Source organism: Abramis brama, assembly GCF_963993115.1.
Source record: "Abramis brama genome assembly, chromosome: 1".
Classification (NCBI taxonomy): Eukaryota; Metazoa; Chordata; class Actinopteri; order Cypriniformes; family Leuciscidae; genus Abramis; species Abramis brama.
In genome coordinates, this window is record NC_139963.1 from 23,102,745 (window position 1) to 23,128,778 (window position 26,034).

A 26,034-nucleotide genomic window follows, 5' to 3' on the forward strand; every position below is an offset into this window, starting at 1 on the left:
ACAATCCATGGACGGATCATCCAGCTATTAAAGTTATGTCCATTATTTCCGTCTCTGATTTCTTTGCCCAAAAAACTCTAATTAGCTTCAGGTAAGTGCTGTTATAATTGTTTTTATTTTTTTATTAATATAAAATAGCTATAGGCCCATTATGAAGTATATGTCTAAATAAAATAGCATGTTACTAAATTATGAATGATGAGGGTAACGAAACACTTTAGCTAATGTTTTAAAAATGACACAGCAGCACTCATGCTGTCTTGGGTGTTAGAAACACATAGTTCATGTATGGTGTTGATTTTGCAATCATAGTAATATGTTATTGTTTTAATATTCAAAATAATATCTGATACTTTTGTCAGCAGATGAGATAGACTTGAATTGTTAACTTTGTGTATTTTGTCTCACAGAATCGTCGGAGCACAATTGTCTGAAGTCGACTCAGATGCCTGGAAATTGACTTGGATGAAGTATAGCCTATGTTCTCATATCAATATATATTTTGTTCTATCACAAGTAATAATCTTTTTAAGTTTTTTTTTGTTGTTGTAAGGTTTAATGAATTTTACACGATTCTTTGGTTATTTTATAGGGTGGGTTTGGTAAAGTGTAGCCTAATAAAAAAATAAATCATCAGGTGTGTAGCTACCTTACATCTTCTCATCGCTGCTTCCTGGTGGTTTAGCTGTGTCCCAATTCACAAGCTGCATCCTTCAAAGGACTAGGACTTCAAATGCCACGCCTTCGAAGACGCGAAGGTTGGACAGGTGTGCGTGGCTAGTGCCAGGAAGGATGATGGGAAATGTAGTCAGTGACAGATGCTAATTATGTTATATTAATGCATTTTTACTCTCCATTTTCCTGCAGACTGTGCGAAAAATATACTAAAAAAGAAACAGTTATTGCTTGCATTTTCAAGTAAAGGATTTGGACGTTGACTGCATGGTGATCTTTTATGTTAATGACATGTTGTCACAGTTGTGTTCTGTTTTGTTTTGGACTTGTCTGCCTGTCGTCTTGTCACGTGTCTTCATTATCAGTTCATCTATATCACCTGGGTTTAGTTCATCGTTATCATCATCTACATCACCTGTGTTCAGTTAATCAGTGTTCATCAGTGTATTTATGTTCCTTCAGTTCAGTCAGTCTTGGTCCGTTCTTAGTCACGTCGTGTTTGGTGTGTGTAAACCTTCTGCCTGTATGTGCCTATCTGAGTGAGTTATAGTAAAACGTATGTATTGGAGCCATTGGCCTCGTCTTCTTCAACCTACACCACACCGTGACACATGTAGCCTATAAGGCGGAGATCTGAAATTCTGAAATTATTTGCGATTTATAGATTTCACATTTGGGAGAGATGGAGGGTAGCCTACGCAGGTTTTTTTTTTTTGTGCGTACGTTTGTCCTCTGAATCACATTTTAGAAATAATCGATGAAATGGGTTTCTATGCAATATTTTATAAATGAGGCCCCGGTTGAGTTGATGTATTCTTGGAACAATTGTATTTTCATAAATGCCAAGTTAAGGCATTTTAACGCATTTTTTATTGTTAGGCCTAATGTAATGATTTTACAATTTGTTAATTACATTATATTTTGGCCCAAAACAATTTTATATTTTTGTTCACTAAACGTGTGGCAAATAGCTATGGTTTCCCTCATTAGGCTATTCATTTCACGCCATTTAAAAACAAACAAACAGAGAAGCTCTCCTGTTACAACCTTGTAAACTTGACATGTAGGCCTACATTCCCGTTTGTCTAAAAATAACAGTGTTTAAATGGTTTACAGTCAATGTCTGTGAACATGTATTCTTTAGCTCTTCCCTTTCTTACACACCTGTCCAAGTTAACTCAAAGCCAAGCAACAGTTAAACAATAGCGACGGGTAAAATACTTTTGTGATTTAAAAAACTGAGACGCAGTGTTAGGTTCATCAGAAATAAAAAATGTAAACGTACAGGGCAAAAGAGCAAAAAATAAGCTTCAGTAGGCTATATGAAAGAAGAGTCTATATGCTGTAACTCATATACTACGTACAACACATTTGCATTTGCTCTAGACATAGAAATAGACAAAAACAGGATGTTATTTTGCAACAATGTACAAACAGGATATGTGGTTAAAGTGCGATCGCTAGAATAGGTCTATTCGGATCTCATATAGCATGATCTGCTAGAACTAGAAATAACTTCTACTGGAACAAACAGCTGCATAGATGCACAAATGTCTAAGGTCATCATCAATGTCTAAGGTCACAGAGAGAGAGAGAGAGAGAGAGAGAGATTATGTATGCATGTAAACATGTATTTTTTTAATCATGTTTTCTTATTCATTATTATTTATTTTTTATTATTATTATGCCAATAAAGCTATTTGAATCTTGAATCTTGATTTTATATATATATATATATATATATATATATATATATATATATACATACACACACACACATATATATATACATACATACATACATACATGTATATACATATATATATATATATATATTCATATATACACACACACATATATATATTTATACTACAGGGCCGTTGAATGCTTGAATCTGATTGGTTGACGAACGTTCTAAGGTGTGCATTATTTTCAGGGAAACGCACGGCTAAAGTAGTTCCAGGCAGGTCTTGACCGCATTACAGTTCCATATCACTTCGCGTAGTTAACGGTAATAACGGAAAATAGGATACAATTCATAACAAGAAAAAGCATTTAGCCCCATGCGCTTGATCTGCAATTTTCAATGTCTAGCTTCACAATCAACGGAAACATGCAGTTTAATTTTAATAAATAAAGTATATAGTCCTGTCTATATTATAATCAATAGAAAATTAAACTGAATATAGGCTAAATAAATGGATAGTCCTGCAGTACGGATTTTTATTGCAGATAATAATAAATAAATAATTATTTATAGGCCCACTTGTTAAAAGGGCTTTGTGTTTCATTTATTTGGCTATAGTCTACTGTCATCTGTCAATGAAAAAAAAAAAAAAAAAAAAAGAATGAACGAATTAATTAAAACGAATTAAATTAATAAATAAATAGGCTAATAATACTGACGCACATGCTTTTCTGTCTCATTATTGCAACATCTCTCTCTAATAACTGCATTAATAACTGCATAAAGCCGGGGACACACTTTAAGGCCGGTTATGAATGCAATTTGATACTTATGACTGATCATGCCCAAACGCGCGTTCAGCGCGTTCAGTCTGTGTTCAAAGTCGGTGTTTAAAATCTGCTGCAGTCGATGAAAACAGTCAGAGAATGTGTCAGCTAGTCGTGTGTCCCAGCATTAGTCTGCTATCAGTGGCTCAAACCTCCGTTACTAACTCTAAAATGACGTTTTGGAATTAGCAACGGAGGCATTGGATTAGATGCGTAAGAAATTAGTCCTACATACAAGAGCGTTTTAATGACAAAAACTTTACAAACGTCTTGAAATACATAATCTGAACAATGTTTCGAGGTGTGGTAACTGTAGTATAAGCGGAATAATTGACTTCAGGCCGTTGAATTATTAGAAAAATAATGCACACCGAGGTGAACGGCCACTCCGCTTCGCGTCGTGACCGCATTACCACCTCGGGTGTGCATTATTTTTCTAATAATTCAACGGCCTGTCGTCAATTATTCCTTACATATATATATATATATATATATATATGAGAGAGAGAGAGAGTAATGTAACATTAATGTTTTTTTGTTCATTATTATTTATTTTTTGTTATTATTATTATTATTAATATAGTGTTATTAATGCTTTGGTAATGTATTTCTTTTACCATGCCAATAAAGCTATTTGAATCTTGAATATATATATACATACACACACACACGTATATGTGTGTGTATATATATATATATATATATATATATATATATATATATATATATATGAGAGAGAGAGAGAGTTGTAGTTTAAATATCAACCTCAATATTCCACATACACCACGTGGTTCTTATGTCATTTATTCATCCACCTTCCTTCCTTTTTTCATCACATTCTTTTTTTTATTGATCTGCATTGACCTCTTTCATTCAGATATTTAAGGTAATAATTTCACAAATTATACTTTAATAACACAATATTCTGAGAGGTCAGTGTATTCAAAATATATCTTTTATTCAGAAAAAAAAAACATACAAAAATAAAACATTGTAAATGAATGAATAGTCTGGAGTGTTCAAGCTGTGAACTGTCCAGTGCTGAATGGAAATGGTGACGTAACAAATCAAAATCAAAAGTGAAACTGACAGTTATTTCCCTTACAGTGATCAGGCATAGAAAGGCATAAAGCCACAAATGAGACAATAAATAAATAAATGAACAAACGAATGAATGAATGAATGAATGAATGAATGAATAAATAAATAAATAAATAAATAAATAAATAAATAAATAAATAAGCCAGCATGCGAGTAAGCATCTAGAGTTGTGGAGATCAATGCATGATGTCAGAGTTGTTCTTCAATATGAAGTTCAGGGTGCGGATAATCTCACTTCTCGCGATTTCCCATGCGCAGTAACTGGAATCCTGCGCAGAAAAAAAAATGCATTCAACATAAAGAATAAATAAAATGATTACCTTTATATAACACAAGAGTATATATGACTACAGTCAGGTTTGGGACACAAGCGTACCTTTTCTTTCAGAGTTGAGGCTATAGCCTCGAAGTAAACCTTGAGTGAGGCCTCTCTGCTGGGAAAATCCTGGGCCGCATCAGATTTGCTCATGATCTGTATACAAGACCCAGAAAACATTAAATACTGAATGCAAATGAATTAAATGTCATACACGTAGGCTATATATGGGTAAGATTTTTTTCTCTTGACCATAAATGACACAAAATCTCATCTCATAGACGTTTGATGAATGGCTATGGTATTTTAATTTGGTCATTTCATTTGAATATCAACATTAATTTAGTCAGTTGAAACTAAATCGAGGTGAATCAATCTAATTTAGTTTCTAAAGATAATAGTGATCTATGACATTGTATTACGTTGAATTTATTTGTTAACGATAAATTTGTGGACACATTAATGTTTTTAGATTTGTGGAGTAAAAATTAGGCTATAGTTTTCATTTTGCAGTGAAAAATAAAATTAGATAAAATATTTTTTATTTCAAGGGCAATCAATATTACCTCATTGATGTTAATTGCATTTACAATTTAAAAGTAAATCCACATCGTTCTTAAAGGGGCATCTCCCCATATCTGTAACATACATATCAGGCTACACAGCGCTCTATTACTTGATTCTGATTCGTCAGTTGAGGCAGTCAGCGGTCATATAGCCTATTTTTTTGCATAATGCATAAAATCCAGGGCAACAACTGATCGGTTCTACTTCCAGCGTCTCTTGGGGCTTCATGCGTCTCAAAACACAATTTAAGTTGTTCGGAGCACTTCATTAGGCCTGTTCATTTTATCTTGAAAGCTTCTGATACTACAAGTTCAGGTTCAAGTTCAAGATCAATATACAATTAATGCAAACGAAAAGATCACACGGAAGAACTATGCAACCCGCCAAAAGACTCGAACTGGATTGGGCTAGTGAAAGAAATGAATTGCAGCTAAAAAAATAAATAAAAATAAATAATCCTGTATAGCCTAATATGTTGCCGTGTTTGTGTTGGGCGATTATTTTCTACGTTGCAAAGAACTATTTTTCGTAGCGGCTTTGAAACAACATGCAACATAGCCTATAGCCTAGAACTAGGCGAGGTCCGCAAATTAGTTTTATTATGTAATGTAATTATAATTATAATTTATTTACATATCGTTTGAACAAAGACAATATCTCTGAAGTTGAAGACATTAACAAACATTAACTTACGCATCTGCTTTCCACAATCTGCAGGTATAAGATGTCTCGAAACTTAGTCATTTTTTCTGCATCCCACTGGTCTGGAACATTGTAGTCCTCAAACAGTGCGTCAATATTCTGGAGTGTCTGGTAAACAGCCTTTTCAACACCAGAAACCTTCAGAAACATTAAGAGTTGAAGAGTGACCTCATGTCCACAATAACAACCTAAAGTAGTGCAAATGAAAACGGTTATTCAAAGTTTTTACCTGATCCTTGTTGCTGGACTCGAACACATTTTGCGGGAAAGATATGGGAACGTGGCCCAGGCATTGCGAAGGGAAAAGGCCACCCTAAAACAAAATTGTTTTTAGTTAAAGAATATCCAATATATATATATATATATATATATATATATATATATATATATTTTTTTTTTTTTTTTTTTTGCCTTCAATGAACCTTGTGCCTCTGAAAATTATCTGCAACGATTCTTACCGCAGTCTCTATAAATGTACAGGTTTTCTCCATTAAGGGCTTCCGAAGTTTGCAGTTTGTTGGTGCTGACCAAACCTGCGCAAAGCAGAAAAAGGTGCACAGCCAGGCCACATAATGAAGGTCCATTCTGACAGATGCCTATAGAGGATCGGAGAGCATGAGTTTAAAGCAATAGGATTCAGCAAATTCAAGCAATCAATAATTATAAGCCTCTAATATGACTGCTTACCTTGTTGAATTGTTGTGTATCCTTAACAACTTGTGTTTGTTCTTATGTGATATACTCACAGCAGGTCTGCAGTTTATATACTGCATTTTGGATCGAAAAGTGTTGGGGAACTCAACTGTTTTCGAGACGTCTTTTACTCCGCCGTTTGTTCTAATTATGCTGACTTCGTCATTCCAGTGTATCCCAAATCAAGACATATTTCCCCGTTTTTAACGGTACGAACGTTATGAAGCCACAACACGTGTTAATTTCAGTCACAACCATTGCTCTTTAATTCATCTTAAATAGGTTTAAATGGTATCTAAGTGCCTAAGGTACGAAACCCAAATAAAGTAAATAAATACATTCCAATGTATTTGTAATTGTGGCAAGATGAGTGATATCTTTTGAGTTAAAACACGCATTGTGGCATGTTGACACATGTTTGTTGTTCACGATAGAACTAATAGTTAACAACTTAGCTATAATTTAGGCTACATCTGAAGGCTTAGTCACAGATGAGCTGATCGACAAAAACATTCTGTTGAAACATTTTCTAACGCATCCAAGATGATCAATTTAAATGCAAATCGTAAAATAGACTACTAACTGTTGTGAGATTGTGTTGGCAGATTTTAGGCTTGTATTTTACAGTCTCTTAATGTGATGAGAATTACATTTTTATTACAATTAAAACTGATTTCCATTGCGTCAAGTGTCAAACACTCGAATCCCTTAAAAAGACTCTGGTATAGCAGCACAGGTGTAAAAAAAACAAAGAGTGAAAAGGGAAATGTTAAGTAAGTTACATTGAAATTAGGAGGTTAACCACAGAATATGGTTATAACACAGCACTGTATATTTGTGACATGCTGTATGGTCATTTCCAAATGTGCCTGCAATCACAGATAGCCTACTTTCTTTGTTAGATTTCTGGTCGTTCTTGCTTCTGATTTTGGTAGGCTATCGGCCTGCGGTATTAAACCAGACCACAGTTACAAATGCTCTCAGATTATTCATTTCAATATTTAGTTTTTTTTTTAAACAATAAATCTGTTGACTGATGTTGATTTTATGCTTCTTTTTAGACCAATATTTATTGTGAAAATTATTAAGAATAATATAGGCTATTTTGAATTGAATATTCTTTTTTAGATAATATTATAACAATTCATTGTGCCTTTTATTTAGTTACATTTATAAAATAAATGGCAATTATTTAAATTCATTTTGAGAGTTGAACAAAAGATTTATGCAACACTAGCAGACTGGGATTTGCCCAAGATGGCATGTGTGTGACTTATTCTTTGGGCTATTTGTGGTTGTGGTTTTACTTGCAAGAAGAAGAAGAAAAGATTTGTCGTTACTCTGGTTTGTTTCTAGTGAAATACAATGAATGACTGGTATATTTCAATCTCGTGGGTAAATGGAGAGACCCCCCGCTGGCATTATTGGAAAGTGAAAATGAAGACAGGGAACTGAAAGAGAATAATGTGAACCAAGCTGTGATCACGAAAAATCACTTTCTTCCTTCCCTAACTGGGGTTGTTTGAGGCGGGGAAGAGGAATCAAAGAACTGCATGTGCTGATGGTTCTGCCAAGCGCCTCAGGGCTTGGCAGAACCAACCCGATCTCTGATTACCGAATAACCTCTCACAACCAGGCCTACTCATCAACACGAGTTTATGACTTATTAGTCCAAACAAGTGGTTATTAATGTCATTCCCTGCACACACCTCAACAGATCCAGTAGAACTAGAACTTCTGATATCAAGTTTCTTAATTTGCCAAAATGTGGAAATTCACTGCTTTAATCAAACGCGAAAGCTAAATTTTATCTTCTAATTTGTAATGCTTTCGATTTGATAACATCTTTCCTTAATAACAAACATTCTCAAAGTGTTAGAAAGTAAATAGAAATAAGAATATGAAGTAATTTTCAGGCATTTCTTTTCAAATGTTCATTTTGTAAAAAAAATAAAAAAATCCCCTAAGTCAACTTAAAAATTTAAAGTCGTCATGAAATCAAAATTGACACTATTTACTTTGTTAGCGCACATCGAACGCAACTTTCGATTCACGGGGCGTTGAAGGCAGCAATTGTAGGCTACTTAAGTTTTTTTAATCAAATTGGCTGTATAAGTAATTTCATCTCTTTTTTAAAAATCTTTCCTATTTAAATCTTGTGTAGCCTAGGGGAGAGGGGGGCACAAAGTAACGCTTTTTGAGTTTGTGTAAATCTACTTATGGTTCAGAGTATTTCTTTTTTCCCACATTAATTTCCCACATGTCTAGTACAATTATGTGTTTTTGTTTTATTAATACAGTATATACTTTTTTCTTGATATACCCCGAAAGAATAGAAGTGAAATGTGACAACATGCCCCATAGGAGGGGTACATGGTAACATGTGTGGGGCACATTGCAGTCCCTCCAGTTTTTCGCGATTCCGCGATCGCTGAATACAACGCAAAATCAACAAATTGTCGCATTTTTTTGCGATCCTGCATAATTCCTAATTTAACCGCAAAATAATCACAAAAATGAAAAAGACCTCACAACACATTAAATTATAATCACCCATTTGATATCTCTAGTTTAATTAAAGTTTCAATGCATTTTTACGTGGATACAGATGTTGCGGGAAAAGGGTAAACTCCTTTTCCTCGATTTACTGAAGCCTGTAATGTAAAACGCATTTAAACCACAATCGCCGTCCCGGCGCAACAGGGCCACACCGGGCGGCACGTCACCATGGTTACAGATGGCAAAGAGATGCATTTTTCCTTACTTTCCAAGTACAGGGATGAAACAGCGCGCTTTTCGGCAGCTCCCACTTTTTTCACGTCAGTTTGGGTGACAAATTCATCTGAAGCCTAAATTCATAGCTTAATGTGAGGGACAGAAGTCTATTTACATCATTAAAGTTTACGAAAACTCGTTTTCCCTCCTCTGCGGCTGTCAATCATTCTCCATTCAGTATTCAAACAGCGCGCGCGCCTATTCCGGTTACAGCAGCATACATGCACGGTAAAACTCTCTCCAATATGATATTCACATTATAATGCCTGATCTGTAGAGAAAAGGCTGTGGATTTGCATAAAATGAAAATGACTTTATTTTGTTGGAGTTTGTTGCTGTTTTTAAACGACTCGCTACCGTGTGCCTGTTAGATCACACACATCACAAGGACTATGAATCGACATCAAACGCACAATAACTGGAATTTAAAACTGTGAAGAAACAAATGATCAATAAACTGTTGGACAGATAGACACTAGGATTTGTGCGCTCGACATTTCTTCGCTTTGTGCCGTGAACTTTTAAATGCGCACTTGTGCAGCGCTGCACACTGTGACTCCATGTTGCTTTGAGCACATCATTCTGCACCCGCGATGCGCATACGCGCTTTGTACGCTCTGTTTTGAAGCGTTTCATATTTTCATGGTTTTGCGCACTTAAAGATTATTAAAAGCCTGTATTTTTGTATACCTAGCCTGCACAATACATTTAAAATAAGCATAATTTAATTGTATGTTATTTCTGTGTAGTGTAGGCTATATAAATATTCACACTTCTGAATTCTTGACATTCATATATAAATATAAAATTGTGAAATGTATGATTGCCTGATTGAATTTCAGTATATTTTCCTGCTTTTTTGTCCTTCGCCAATTACATGCCTGATTACTACACCAGGGCTGCGTTCAGCCCCGACAAAACGTTGCACAACGTTTTTTAAACAGAAACGGTGATGCGTTGAACACACTGTTCTGATGACGCAAGAGTTGCAACTATGGCAGCTGAGAAGGCCATTCTTTGTGTTCTTTGTGAAGAATTTTCGGAGCCTGATGAAGTCGGTATAAATATGTGTTTAATACTACAAAATATGCCCGATGTTACAGTTACTGCACTTGCCGCCCAGAACAAAAGAGAACATCCCAATCGAGTGAAGGGATTGCTGAAACTGAAATGGAAGCACACATCTTACCTAATTCAGACTAAAACACATCTATTTAGCCTCACATACTGACTTTATTTGTAGCTCATACTGTTTTAATACCCTGCATTTTCTTTCTCATTTTTAGGAAAAGCACTTAATTACCATTGTTTATTTCTATACCAAATGTCATACACTTGCAATGAAGCTAAAAATATAAACAATTACATCATTATGTTGATATCCTATATTTTTACAATAAAACTTACGACAAACATGTCTTCTAATATACTCAGTTGTTGCGTATACCGAGCTGCATCGAACACATTTGTAAATTACTTTCCTTGAACCCATTGTGCGAGTTCACTTTAATACCACATGCTTTATATACATGTTGCTGCTGATTGGACTGCAGTTCTGACACACCCACCAAACAAGAGAAAACGTATCTCAAACCCCGTTGCACACCGGTGCACGCCGTTTCCAGGAAACATGACGTTCAACCCGGAAACCGTAGCAAAACGTTGCGCACCGTTTTGAACTTGAACGTGCCCCTGCTCTTAATATTTACTACACCTGCTCTAATATTTAATATAGGCTGTTTCAAAAGTTTTTCATTTGATGAGAATTTGATTAGAATTCTTTTGTTTGTGATTTGTGTCATGTATGACTATTGTGCATCTGACATAATACTATTATGGTAAATGTGATGTCCTAATTATAAAATATAAAAATCGCAAATTTTTTCACAAATTTCTGGAAATTACCACCACAAAATCAGTCATTTTGATCGCAAAAATCACACAAAAAAATCGCGAAATCCTGGAGGGACTGACATTGTAACATAACATATGGCAGCTTAAAATGTTATCTGATCTAATAAAAAAAATATACAAAACAAACTAAAATATTTTCTAAATAAAATACAATTAAAAAACTTTTTCATATAAAATAATGGCAATTTTTAATAATTAAATACAAACTCATTTTTGAGTTTTGACTACGAACACATGAAAACACAGCTATACAACATAGTTCAAAACAAATAAATAGTCATTTCTGAACATTGACTCTCAGTCTTTATTCACCTTTTTCTCACGTTTTCTCAATAAAATTAATAAAAGTATAGAATATAATAGCATATTTCTAATAGGGGCACATTGTAACGTGCCCCCGCCCGTTACAACATGCCCCCGCCTGCACAACTGGGATTTAAACCCTGCTAGTGTCTTCTGCTAGTTAGCGAAGCATTAAAGAACTATCTCAACTGTTAAATAACATCTTGGAGATTAAAATAATATCAGATTTGTATTATTTTAAATAAACACAAAAAATAGAGATGAAAAATTAACTTAAGTAAGAAATTTACTTTTGCTATGGTTTAATAAATGTCTATGGATATCTTCCAAAAAAACAAAACATTTTGGCGGAATTTTTTTTTCTATATAGTGTTGATATGGCAGCTAGTAAATAAACAAAGTCTCGTCATCCAAGTATTTAAAACAAGCGTGTTACAACTAACCCCGCGTTAGGTTGTGCCCCGCGCTCCCCCTACTTAAATAATGAAGTTGTACTTTTTTTTTACAGTGTAATAATCTCTCATTACATAATGCAGGAATGACATGAAAAAGAAGACAAATACATACATGCATGTTTAAGCCTCAACATATAGGTATACACAAAACACAAGTATGAACAGAAATCATGACAACAAAAGAAAAATCTTTATCTCTTCAAAAACAATCCTATTTGATATTGTCACTGGACTGGAATAAGCGATTTTTTTGTATATATTTTCAGTGCATGCAGATTGAATCATCTACAATGCAGAACGAGGAAGAATGCGTGTGCATTCCTTTTTTTGATTACATTTTTGATCAAACTAATTAGTCAATATTATCATACATATGTTTTTATACAGATTAAATATGTGCCAGTCTGAGTGTTTCCAGCTGAGTTTAGTTCTCCCTCTTCTTACGCTACAATCTAAGGGTCTTTTTTCTTAGGGTCTTCCACTGTCGCCAATGGCTTGCTGAAAGAACTCCTTGTACAATTCAGTTGAATAGAAGCAGACACTGCCACCTAGTGTCAATTAGGTTAAGAAGCAAGCACATCAGCTCTAATCACTCTGACAAATAGACACAAGAAATTATAGGTAAACAGAGTAGCCTTGATTCTATAAATTCAGTCTACTGATATTATTCTTCAATCCGGATAATTCCATTTCTAAGACCCAAAACACATGATTAAACATCTATTCTACAAAGAAAAGACAGCCACCTGAACAATAATCAAATGCAATGAAGGAAAGAGAGGCACTTATGATTAAGATACAATTTAGTTTTAACACAGCAGAAAAATCATAACACATCACAACACACAAAAACCCTTTTAATGACAACATACAACAGCCTCTTCAAGGTAGCACAAATAACAATTTTTAAAGTCAGTTTAACAACAGATTTATAAAGTTATAAAGTGATGCATTCCAGCTTCCCTCAATTCCTTATGAAATTACACAACTTTCTTTGCTTGACATCTGACCTGACCTTCAAACCTCAAACTGTGTGGCCACTGTATCAGCCACTTAAAAAAACAGAGAATTGCTTTGGAAATAGAGAAGAGGAATCTGGGGTCAGTTGCACTGAAATCAAGAGGTCTACCACAGATTATGACTGTAACGCGGCACACGTATGACATTATGGTCAATACCATACATTAAAGAGAAAACATATCATTTTTGATGGTCAGTTCTCTGGAAAATATTGGCAACTGTGTGGGTTGAGAAAGTTGAGTGGTGGTTCAGTGAGGGAGGTCCCCAGTGAGGTCCCATGGAAATCCTCCTCGGTGTTACTGTCAGCACCTTCAAACTCATTCCAGGAGATGTCATTTACCTGGCAAATTAAGTTATTTAATAGTTAGCTCTCTGATCAGCTGTTGCTAAACCACTGACCAACAGGAAAAAGAACTGAAAGTGACTGGCTAGTTCCTTATGGGAAATGTTCCTCATAGCAAAACTTATGAACTGATTTCAGTAGACTTGAACTACAGTAATCTGGTATGCACGGGACAATATATTTTAATACAAGCTTTTCTAATAAAAAGGCAAATGTTGACTGAAATTTAGAATTTAGCTTTCTGTAAATGGAATAAATTCGCTAAGTTATTGACTGAAGTGTTCAAAGATCTTGAAGGAACACTTACTTTTATGACTCCATCTGAGTTCTCCTCTGGAAGGATCTCATCTGGATCATACTTGATTTCAATTGCCACTTTTCCATTTCCTATGACACATTAATTACATGAAATGGATGTTACCACAGACTGCAATGTACATTGTATAATAGCTGTATATGTTGTGTGATACTTACCCAAGATCATGAGAAGCACTTTTTCAAAGGCAACCGCCACAGCTTTGTCTTTGGCTCGTTTCATTAGTGTCCCTCTTTTTCTCAACTTTTCTTCCGGGTCTCAAAAAATTTTAGCAGATGTGAACTCATAACATGTTTCACATGAAAAACAAAAATGATATATTGCACACACAGGCACGCACACACACACACACACACACCTGAAACTATACTACATACAGCGGGGGAAATAAGTATTGAACACGTCATCATTTTTCTCAGTAAATATATTTCCAAAGGTGCTATTGACATGAAATTTTCACCAGATGTTGGTAACAACCCAAGTAAGCCATACATACAAAGAAACAAACAAAAATAAGTTCAGAAATTAAGTTGTGTGTAATAATGTGAAATGACACAGGGAAAAAGTATTGAACACATGAAGAAAGGGAGGCGCAAAAAAACTTACAGTAATTAAAAAGCAATCCAGCCCCCTGTCAGTGGAAATTAATAACAGGTTCAGTCCCAAATGATGGCCTACAAAAAGGTCTCATTGCCAAGGTGTCACACAAGACACATCTCATGATGGGTAAAAGCGAAGAGCTGTCTCAAGACCTTCGCAACCTAATTGTTGCAAAACATAATGATGGCATTGGTTAGGTGCCATTCTAAGCTTCTGAATGGTCCAGTGAGCACTGTTGGGCAGGGCCGTGCACAGGGGGGTGGCCCGGTGGCTAGAGCCACTGCCCTTCTGCCCTCATCAGCTGAGGTGCCCCTCTCGACCCCTCCCTAACCCTCCAGAAGATTCCCATAAAAACGTTCTGTTATCGCTCCGCTAAAGATCCACTGATTCCGCTAATCCGCTCCGTGTTTTCCTGCTCGCTCCGCAGCGTCACTCGTAGACAAGCATGTGCCCGCTCTCCGACGACAGTTTCAGAATAGAATTTCGTCCCATTCACAGGTCGATTACAAATTACAATCCACATTACAGACAGTAATCGATCCACAAAATTAGTATTTTGGTAATATGTTTTTGTATTTCTGTCGCAAAATGTTTTGCTCCTGGTCTTCAAATAGTGCTAACAAGTTACAACTCGTGCAACATCCATGTTCTTGGAAGAAAAGCAAATGTGTTTTGTGCCGTTAGCCACCTTGTAACCTACTATACTAAAGTACTATTAATTTAGATTAGAACACATTTAGATAATATATAGTATATTACCTTTTTATTATGTATAATGTTAATATGGTCTCATTAAAATATTATAAATATGATGTATGTTATAGATAGATACTATATCAACTAAGGCAACTGATTATAATGGGAAATATATTTACAGGAGTTAAAGTGTGAAAAACTGTCTGCTAAATATTCTATACATAATGATTTACCCTCTGGCTTTCTAGAACTTTGATTCAATTTTTGCCATGTTGAATAGGCTTTGTCTTTGCTCTTTCTCACTCTGTTCTTCTAATTTTGTGAAGGCATTGTTTTTTTGTCTACAAAATCTGCAAACAACAGAAAATGTTATTTATTTATTTGTGATTTATTTATTAGTGTTATTTATATTAGATTAGATCAGGTTAAATAATTTGATTGAACAAGAATTCTAATTTTCACTACTCCCAGTGTATGACTGCAGAACAATGTTTGAAAATTTATGGAGCAACAGATTTTGTGTGAAAATAAATCAGAAAGGTGGTTTGTTTAAAAATCTTATTAATGTATGAGGTGGCAAGGAGGTACACACGGGGTAAAACCAGCATGGTAAGACACACAGTATTGATAAAAATACTTAAGCTAAATTAATATGCTTTTAATAATGTCTAAGTTGATACTTGTTCAAACCAATCACTTTAGTAAAGTTTATAACAATTTTGGAGTTATTTTGATAAATTAAATAATAAATGTTTGTTCAATAAATATAGGCTATCTGTCATAATTTTCATTTTAAAAATACAGAAACAAGATTCTTGAGATCTTTGTATTTAAATTGCTACATAAGTCTAAAACATAAAAAAAATATACATAAAATAGTAGATTAAATTAGCACAGAATCAACTTTGATCAAGTAAATGATCAGCCAAATTTCCAAGTCCATCATCAAAAGCGTTTATGAAAAAAAGTGCTGAGCAGAATTTGTGCCATTGAGTGGTATAAAAGAGAATTAAGTCAAATGCGCATTTTACCCCGGTGTGACTTTATAACTGTTGTAACCTGTATATCATTTCAATTTATACTTTAAGTGTATAATATTAAATTAAATGTCTATACTACTTCCATAGGATGAGGCAGCTCAGAGAGTGAGAACCCACTGAGCATCAGACAGTTAAACTGGCATTGACATTGAATTATTTAATTGGAAGAGTAATTATAACAACATAACTTGATTTTGCACTAAATCCTAATTGTAATCTTATTGCCCATATAAAATAGTTGTTTTTAATTTTCTGTATTAAGATGATACTGCCTCATTCAAACTCCTTACAGTGCCCCCTTTTTTGGTTTAAGCCACTGCCCCTCAAAATGTCTGTGCACGGCCCTGCTGTTGGGGCCATAATACGGAAGTGGAAAGACAATAAAATCACCATAAATTTGCCTCGACCAGTGCTCCTCGCAAGATTTCTGATAGAGAAGTGAAAAGAATAATCAGAAGAGTTGTCCAAGAGCCAACACCAAGTTGTATGGTGTTTTTAGGGTAATGTGCACTGCCATTTCTCCTCCAAATGTTTCATGTTGAATTTCATGTCAATAGCACCTTTGGAAATATATTTACTGAGAAATATGATGACGTGTTCAATACTTATTTCCCCCGCTGTATATTTGGCCATATCTTCATGTAGGGCTATTATTACTTGACAAGAACAAGGTAAAAAAATTAACAAAAAAGTAAATAAATTCACAAACAAAGAAGTTAAATAATTTAAATATTATTTTAATTATAAATGTAATTAATTTAAAATAATGACTTTCATTTAAATATGATTATTACATTTATTATTATTATTATAAAAAGTGTTGGGGGAGATGAGAGTTACGTAATCAGATTAACTTTTTACGTTACTAAATGTACAACAAAATATCTGAGTTACACAAGTTACTGTTTTCCCATTTATAGACTGTCTTCTTCTGTCCCCATGTTGAGAGAAATCGGCAGTAAGTTCAGAGGTGTATTGTGCGCTGTGTAAACATGACGGTTATTATAGTTCTAGACTAAATGTGAGCATGCATTTAATCATCTCACTTGCAACAAATAGATTTAGTGTTCCTTAAAATAATTACAAACAGTGAAATGCAAACTCAGAACATTACACAAGCTTGCAATAATCAAATATGTTAAATAACACAAATATACTTTATGGATTTAATCTCACTTTATTAACCAATGTCTTTGCTGCAGACCTTTGATGGTCCAAATCAACCATACGAATAAGCAAAAATTACTTTAGTTAAACATCACATTTGAGTTTCATTTTTTAGTTTTTATTGCTGAAGTAAGAGTGTTGAACTTTCCTCTCCATCCTATTCTTCTGCGATCCAGAATGGCAGCACAGCTGAAAGGTACATTTGATCTGCGCCCTCTACTGTACAGGCGTGAATTTGCTTTTCCTTCAAAATGAGGCTTAATAATTTCACTTTTGGTGTGAAAGGGCCTTTACATTTGCCAGAATAGAACTTTTGTTTGTTTGTTATTAAAAAACAAACAAGCAAGCCCAGCCCAGGTGAAAAAAGTAATGGCAAAGTAACATAATGCATTACTTTCCATATAAAGTAACTAAGTTACACAACACATTACTTTCAAAAGTAACTTTCCCCAATACTGATTATAATGATGTATTATTATTTTACGATATATTTATATAAGTAAATTGAAGTGTACTCAAGTTTTCTTAAAAATCTGAGTTTTCTAAAAAAAACTAAAAAAAACATGTTGCTTGAATCAAATCACCTCGATCGTTGTCAATGATCTCCTCTGCCACACCGACCCCCTGGCAGCTCACGCCATGCTGTGGGAAGGTCAACTCTGCTATGCAGCCATATTTCAAAAGCACACCCTGGTCATCTGTTTCTTCTTGATACCCGGCATCCACACACTTTGAGATGTCCTTCAACTGTTGATGAAACACACAAAAAATTTTTGTTTACAAAGCCGCCATGAACAGATGCACACTTAGCCTTGGGGGGGGGGAATGAAGAGTATATTCAGTGTATATCATCCATATTGATGCTTACAGTGATAATGCGGGTAGACCAGCCGCTGAAGCCCAGATAGTGGTTAGCCAGGTTGTGACATTTGGAAAGGCTGAGAGGTTTAGTGCTATAGAAGGACAGGTTCTGCTTTGTGCTCAATCGGACCTGAGGGGTTGGTTGAAGGAGAGAATAATATAAGCAAAATAAAATCAAACAATCGCATTACAGCTTTATCTGTCGTTGTAATAGATTAGGCTACCTTTAAAGGAGAGCTTTGGAAAAGACACTGTTTATCAGTGGCCCGCTGAGCTTTGGATGCCTGTGCTGATGAATAGAACTTCACCATCGTGTAGAACCCAGGTTCTGCCACCGTGGCATTAGGGCACACCTTCAAAAGGTAAAGAGCTCCAAATGCTGAATACACGCTCCACAGGGACTCCTAAGAAGTCAGGTGATACAGTGAGAAGTTTAATAAACAGTCATTAAGATTAAAGTTAGGTACATTCACGCTATTACTGGTGATTTTGCACTAAAAATCCCTAAGATTTTTAAACTAAAAGTCCAAAGTTGAGCAATCCAGGTCTTGTTATGCAAACATTATGCTTATGTACATCTATGGGCAAAAATTAAAAATAGCCTGACTTAAAGAGCGGGTGAACAGTAAATCAAGACAATAAAGAAGAAATGTAATAATGTAATATGGTTTAACTTACATAAATGTAGGCCTCTGAAAAGTTTGGCTGAATGTCCCAAATAAAAATAGTTTTGTTGTTTTCGAGAGGGACTTTGAACTCAATTATATCGACCTCAATATCCATTGAGATATGGGTTTAAATAAAGCTACCACTCGAAAACGGTGTTGTTGCCTCATAAAACATTTACATTTATTTAAAACGCTAGAAAAAGTTGAGTATTGAGTTGACACCACGGCTACCCTCTACTACTTCCGTAAACAGAATTGCATTTCGCGCTCTTCTCTCGGCGCAATACGTCATATTACGTATTGCGCCGTGATTGGATCGGAAGGATTTAACAAATGAGAACTTAGTTTCCGCGCAGCCAGTGTGATAGTACGTACGAACCAGAGCCATCTATATGGCTCTGCTACGAACGTTCCAAACGTTCTAGAAGCGTTTAAATAATAATAACCACAATTTAGAAACATTTAAAAATGTAGGCTAGTCTTGTCTCATCATCTTGTTATAGAGACCTGCAGCAGTGCATCTAAGAACAAAGAAATGGTCCCCTGGTTTGACATCATAGCTACTGTAGAAATGTTGTGGCTATTTTTTTTTCGGTCCAATATTGAACTCATTCATTGTGGACGCCTTACCAGGGCACAACACAGACTTAGATGAATATCCGAGCATTTAAGGTAGGCTACGAGTAATTTTGAGACGGGCAGAAAAATGAAACCACACAGGTGATAGACAGATTGGATGCAGTTAAACACTTTAATGGATAAAGACACACAGCTTCAAGAGAACAGCATGATCTAACAGTAAGGGCATAATCAATCTGACAGACAGACAAAAGTTTACATTCATACACTTGGGAGTGAACCCAACCATCCAAATGACAGTGTCGACAAAAGGCATCTTTAGCCATTTTTTGGAGCCATAATATACTAATGTCAAAGTGATTTGGGCACATTTGAAAATAAATTGATTAGCACCACTGTGAAATGTTAAATCAGATGCAAGATTCAACCTTGATTTATGAGCACTCCCCAATGAGAAGAATAAATACAATAGTAGGGTTTAGATATGGGAGGGAATTAGAGAACAGACCTAGCCATGCCTGGTTGACATTTCCTGCATATATAAGACCAGATAATAATTAGGCCTACTTTAGGAGGTTTTGAGGACTTAAACTGGTTTTAGATCTGCAGCAAAGCACACAGGCTTTGACTAGCACTACATTGGCGCCCTCTACAGGGTGCAGTTGGAATCCAGGGATCTCCTGCAATTTGCAACCCTCAGGTAAGTTTCCACCTTGTGCATGTCCTTCTTGAAGCAAGCCAGAAGACGGAAGCTCTCTCTGACGCTGCTCTCCCCCATGGTCAAGTAGAAATCCTCAAAAGGCAGCGGTAGGGAGTCGTTATCATCCATGTTTGGTTGACCATCCAGACATCCCTGTGCAGATACAAAAGGCAAATTATGGAATAGCTATCCAAATAAGCCCACAAGATGTGAATATGTCATCACACCTCCTGGTACGACCACTAGACATATTGTTAAAGTAAAAAACCTAAAGTAGCCTAGAATAAGGGTCTCTGGTCTCTCTCACCTTGATGAGCACGCTGATGCCCACTTTCAAGTCTTCCAGCTTCTCAGTGATCTGGTTGGGGTTCCCGACGGTCAGGCTGTTTGAGACGGCTCCGCTCAGGGTCTGGCTGGGGAACTCCCAGGACTCAATGAGGCGGAAAGAGATGCGAAGGAGCTTCAAAATCTGAAGAAAGAAAAAAGAATACTGGAGGCTTTAGACCACTATCTATATTTTATGTTTATGCTGCCCATATTTGGTACTGCCTCAGATTTTTAAGTACAATCAACTTGGATTTTTCAAGTCATTTTAACTTAAATTATTAAACTGACTTAAAAAAAATTAGTTGAATCTTGTATAACTTATAAAAAAGTTGAAAATTGCTTAACTTATTTTGCTGATGTAAAAACACCCGTTGTCATAATATATTGATCATTTTAACTTTTTTTTGTGATGATGGAACTTTTCATCTCTTATAGCATTTTCTGATTTTTGAACAATTTAAGAATAAAATTGTCATCTAATTGCGTGAAAACAACAAAAATATTTCACTTGCATCATGCATGTACTCTAATATTATATTTATTATTGTTTGATACTATTATTTGTTTAATAGTTCTATATATTGTTGAATAAAACATGACAGGTTGAGATTTAATTTTTAACGATATTGTCTACACAAAGTGATCAGTTGACTTTACTTAAAAAAGTGAGAAAAACCTGTTGTCTTAAACAAACTTCATTTGTAATTGAAAAAATTAAGTTATGTGGCAATGTCAAGTTGACTTAACTTTTTCAATTACGCATGAAGTTCATTTACTTAATTTTAAGGCAATGGGTTTCCTCACTTTTTTTTTAAGTTAAGTCAACTGATCACTTTTTACAGTGTACTTACTGAGCTCTTCTGCGTTTCATCTTTTCCAGTGGGCGTCTCAATGGAGTCAGAGTTGCAGAAAGACAGAGGAAAGATTTTACTCAGCTGTCTGCGATCCTCAGGCAACAGGTTGTCCTCCTTGATAATAAAAGTAAAATAGTATTTAGTAAAATACATGTTACAAATGCATACATGTTGATCTGATAGAAATGCAAAGAACACTAATTAAATAGATAGTTCACCGAAAAATGGAAATTTTGTCATAATTTATTTGAATGGAAATCTTACAAAGTCGTTAATCATTTTTGCAGCCAGCTGGTGCAGGTGTTGAACACGGATGACTGCGTTGTTGAAGAGCCGCTGGTTCTCTGAGGCTCTTCCCTGGTTCACCAACAAACTAACCAGGACCACCGACAACAGCACTAATGCTATAGGAGAAGAAAAGAAAGAGGTATTGTTTGCCATTTGCAACATAGTTGCTTTAAAGCTCCTGATAAAATAACCAAGTAACTTATGAAATCAAGATTTTGAATTAATCAAAAGATCAAATACATTTGTTTGGTTTATTTGCCATGCTCCAATAAACACTTTTACAACTATGAAATTGGTTTTACAGGTAAGAAGATAAACATCTAAACTAAAAAGTCAAAAATACATTAAAAAAATACATTAAATGACATGCAAAAGAAAGCATCACATCCATACCTCTAGCCATTTTTACTCAGGGTATAGACGAACTCTTGCGGTCTTAGTTGAAGGCTTGTGAAGGTTTGTTTTCCTGGCTCAGGTGTGCTGATATTTATATGTGGCATGAGCATGTTTTGATGCATCCTAATCAGAAACATGATAGTTTCCTTGCTTTAATATGTATTTAGACAACATACATTTGTGGTTCTAGTCATTTATGTGGATATTTCCATGACTCTGGTATGATGTTGTTGGCTCTAAGAAAAAACATAGAGGTCATCATTTTATTCACTGAATATGAATAAAATCCTTTGTATCATTTGAATTAAATATGAAAGAAACACATGAGCAATATTTCTTTCCATGTAAAAATCTGGTGAAATTATGGAAAATATAGTCGTCCTTTTATTCCGAAAATGTTTTACGAACAAAACACAAGGAGATGTGTGTAGCATCGCCACGTAACCTGTAAATGGTGTCATCTCCTTCTGAAAGGACACATTGTCAATAATTATGAGTGAATCAGGTCATATATGTGTTTGTTGTCACTGTGGGGATGTGGGAGGATTTTCCTATTCAGACTTGATGTTGCCCTGTGTGTAATATTCAGCAGTATACTGGGGTCGCGAAATGTCAGGATATGACATTAATAGTTTAATCCCTTTTGGTGGAAAAACAGAATACAATCAGTTACCTGACCCTCATTGCTGTATTTTTGGCCCGTCACTAGTGGCATAAGGACCAAAGAGTATAGTATGTCCTGGACAGTTAAAGTTGGATAATTCATAGATAATAGATAGAGAAAATATAGCGAATGGTCAATCTCACAAATCTGTCAAAAAACATCTGGGTCATATTTCACTCCTGAATCAAAGGAAATAATAATAATAATAATAAAAAATAATCCTGTTTTAATACCATTGTTTGTATGTTTTTTTCATTGTGAACTACTTGTTCATGACAAATGGACGCATTTAAAGACGCCATGAAATCAAAATTGACCATTCTTAAATTAAAAAACAAAAACATATTCCCATCCCTCTTGCAGTGACTTCTCTTCTCTTCTCTTCTCTTCTCTTCTCTTCTCTTCTCTTCTCTTCTCTTCTCTTCTCTTCTCTTCTCTTCTCTTCTCTTCTCTTCTCTTCTCTTCTCTTCTCTTCTCTTCTCTTCTCTTCTCTTCTCTTCTCTTCTCTTCTTACGTGAGGGCGGGACAACCTGTCACTCACATGACATCACAGCATCCAACCATCTAATTAATTACCGATGGACTAAATCAAGTCTTGTTCAAGAAGCCGTTTCACTTAGATATGCGTCACTAGAAGGAAGAAAAGACTGTCGCAACTTTACCTACTTTAATATAAAAAGTAGCAGGTATTCGGTTCCTATTAAAAGCACCCTCCTGTACTTATATGTAGGGAGGAGTTTATAAGAGCTGGTCTACTACCTGTACATCTAAGAGTGGAACAACTTAAGCTGAACCATATGTTTAACATTGTTAATGGTCATTCCCCCAAATATTTATGCTCTAACTTAACCATGGTCCATACGCAGCATAGTCATAATTCTAGGGCCAGCGTCCACTCTTGCATAGTTCCCAGAGCTACTAATGCAATAAACAATTATTTCTTTTATACTGGTATCAGGGCATGGAATAGTTTGCCTACTGCTACAAAACTCCTATCATCACAAGGGATGTTTAAAACACAGGTCAAGAAACTTTTATGGAACAAGGTGAATATTTATTGATAAATTGGAGAGTTTCTTTACAGTGTTTCAGTTTTTTTCTGTTTTTTGTTGTTGTTTTTTTTATATATGATGACTTTTTTATCCCCCTCCTCATACTGTATGTCTTTTTTTAATCTGGTTTGTCTGCTTCTTGTTTATTGTTTTCTTGTGTTTAACACCAAGGACTGTGCTGGAAATAAGTATTTTACTTTAGCATGTTATCCTTTGGATTGCTGTTTTGTATCGTCTTGATCCAGAAATAAATCAAATCAAAGTAATGAGACTAATGTTTTGTGCAGTAAACAAATGAACATTTTGGAGGGAAATGTTCTTAATTATCATAAGAGTAATGTCACAATCTTAAATGTTTTAAAATAGGCTTAATTTTGTGTGTCAAATATAGAGCTAGCCTATATATATATAGTAATATCATTCTTCTACCATACCATATAAAATAATGAGTAGGTATGGCCTGATTTTCCCTGAGCTTTTTTTTTTTTTTTTTTTGGTTTACCAATTGTATCTGGTCTCAGATCAGCTTGCCAGGGAAACATCTAGAGAGACAGAACAGAACTGACTGGCACCACAAGCATTCGAAGACTGTAACTTACTTCCACCCTGTGGTTACAATCGGAATGAAAGCAGGTGCCAGAGATAAATCCCCCATGATGCCTCAGCTGTTCACACTGGGCATTCTGATGACTGTCTGATGGCACCTGTCAGTCAAGTGTGGGAAACCAATTCTCCCCGATGAAAGCCCAGTCAGGTGCACCTAGGAACAGCATCCTCCCTTTAAATATCAACTCAAAAATCACATTATGAAATAAATGTTTTTCTCCAAAACATGTTAGCCACAATTATTGGCACCCCTAGAATTTATTACGAGTAACATATCTCTGAAGAATATTCCCATTAATATTTACCTCTTTTAGCAGACTAGGGTGACTAGGAACATGAAATTGTCCAGCTATGACTTCTTGTTTCACAGGAGTTTAAATATGAGGAAACACAAAGGCCAAATTTATGGAAGCTTGTTTCCGCCACAGAATAAAACATTTTAAAAGATAATTGCGACTTTTTATCTCACAATTGCGAGTTTACATCTCGCAATTCTGACTTTATTTCTCAGAATTGCGAGATATAAAGTCAGAATTGCGTGAAATGAAGTCGCAATTGCGTGTTATAAAGTCAGAATTGCGAGATATAAAGTCAGAATTGCGTGAAATAAAGTCGCAATTGCGTGTTATAAAGTCAGAATTGCGTCTTATAAAGTCAGAATTCTGACATTTTTTCTCGCAATTGCGACTTTATATCACGCAATTCTGACTTTATAACACATATTTGCGAGTTTATATCTCGCAATTCTGACATCTTTTCTCAGAATTGTGAGATATAAACTCACAATTGTGAGATATAAAGTCCAATTCTAAGGGGGAAAAAGACGGACGTTTATATCTCACAATTCTGACTTTATAACACGCAATTGCGACTTTATATCATGCAATTCTGACTTTATATCTCCCAATTGCGTGTTATAAAGTCAGAATTGCGTGATATAAAGTCGCAATTGCGAGAAAAAAAGTCAGAATTCTGACTTTATAAGACGCAATTCTGACTTTATATCTCACAATTCTGACTTTATAACACGCAATTGCGACTTTATTTCACGCAATTCTGACTTTATATCTCGCAATTCTGACTTTATAACACGCAATTCTGACTTTATAACGCGCAATTCTGACTTTATATCTCACAATTCTGACTTTATAACACGCAATTCTGACTTTATATCTCGCAATTCTGAGAAATAAAGTCAGAATTGCGAAATGTAAACTCACAATTGTGAGATAAAAAGTCGCAATTATCTTTTAAAATGTTTTATTCTGTGGCGGAAACAAGCTTCCATACAAATTCCCTTGCTCATCCATCACAATGAGTAAAACCAAAGAATATAGTTCTGATGTGCAGCAAAAGATTGTTGAGCATCACAAAATAGCAAGTGGCTGTAAGAAAATAGCTAAAGAAATGAAAATCCCCATTTTGACCATCAGGGCAATAATTAAGAAGTTATAATCAACTAAAGATGTTACGAATCTGCCAGGAAGAGGACGTGTGTCTATATTGTGTTAATGGACGGTGATGAGGAAAGTTTGAGTGGCCAAAGACTCTCCAAGGATCACAGATGGAGAATTGCAAAGATTAGTTGAGTCTTGGGGTCAGAAAAAAAAAAAAACAAAAAAAAAACATACATCCCCACATGTTGTTCAGGAGGGTTTCAAGAAAAATCCTCCTCGCTCGATGAAACCACCAGAATGGTTTGGTGCAAACAGGGATAACTAGTACGCCATACCCATGGTTAAATATACTGCTAGATCTTATATGTTGTGGGCATATTTTTCTGCTGGAGGTCCTGGACTTCTTGTTCAGATACATGGTATCATGGATTCTATCAAATATCAA

At 35.2% G+C, this 26,034-nt stretch overlaps 3 protein-coding genes across 3 annotated transcripts; all 3 read right to left on the reverse strand.

Annotated features, from left to right (window-relative positions):
• Window positions 1–4,466: 4,466 nt before the first annotated feature.
• ifnphi3 (interferon phi 3) lies at window positions 4,467–6,459 on the reverse strand (the record flags this gene model as incomplete). Its single annotated transcript, XM_084111458.1, has 5 exons — window positions 4,467–4,559; window positions 4,667–4,762; window positions 5,867–6,013; window positions 6,105–6,188; window positions 6,334–6,459. The coding sequence occupies 5 exons, from the start codon at window positions 6,457–6,459 to the stop codon at window positions 4,467–4,469; spliced, it is 546 nt and encodes a 181-aa protein (XP_083967584.1).
• Window positions 6,460–13,146: 6,687 nt separating this feature from the next.
• rdm1 (RAD52 motif containing 1) lies at window positions 13,147–18,992 on the reverse strand. The gene is given in 8 exon segments (XM_084123468.1): window positions 13,147–13,315; window positions 13,318–13,375; window positions 13,686–13,765; window positions 13,853–13,951; window positions 17,782–17,944; window positions 18,066–18,188; window positions 18,283–18,462; window positions 18,737–18,992. Coding segments are annotated over 8 exon segments (840 nt in total). The 5' UTR covers window positions 18,842–18,992; the 3' UTR covers window positions 13,147–13,283.
• Window positions 18,993–19,458: 466 nt separating this feature from the next.
• Window positions 19,459–21,925, reverse strand: gh1 (growth hormone 1). Its single transcript, XM_084115155.1, has 5 exons — window positions 21,868–21,925; window positions 21,451–21,590; window positions 21,184–21,300; window positions 20,313–20,474; window positions 19,459–20,158 (listed from the first exon to the last, which is right to left on the reverse strand). The coding sequence occupies exons 1-5, from the start codon at window positions 21,875–21,877 to the stop codon at window positions 19,955–19,957; spliced, it is 633 nt and encodes a 210-aa protein (XP_083971281.1). The 5' UTR covers window positions 21,878–21,925; the 3' UTR covers window positions 19,459–19,954.
• Between the last annotated feature and the right edge of the window lie 4,109 nt (window positions 21,926–26,034).

Excerpts from the sequence above, each read along its gene's own strand:
- gh1 (XM_084115155.1), bottom strand. Across the intron at positions 21,301-21,450 it reads CAAAAATGATTAACGACTTT|GAGGACAACCTGTTGCCTGA; the intron begins GTAAGATTTCCA and ends TTTATTATCAAG. Across the intron at positions 20,475-21,183 it reads ATGAAACGCAGAAGAGCTCA|ATTTTGAAGCTCCTTCGCAT; the intron begins GTAAGTACACTG and ends TTCTTTCTTCAG.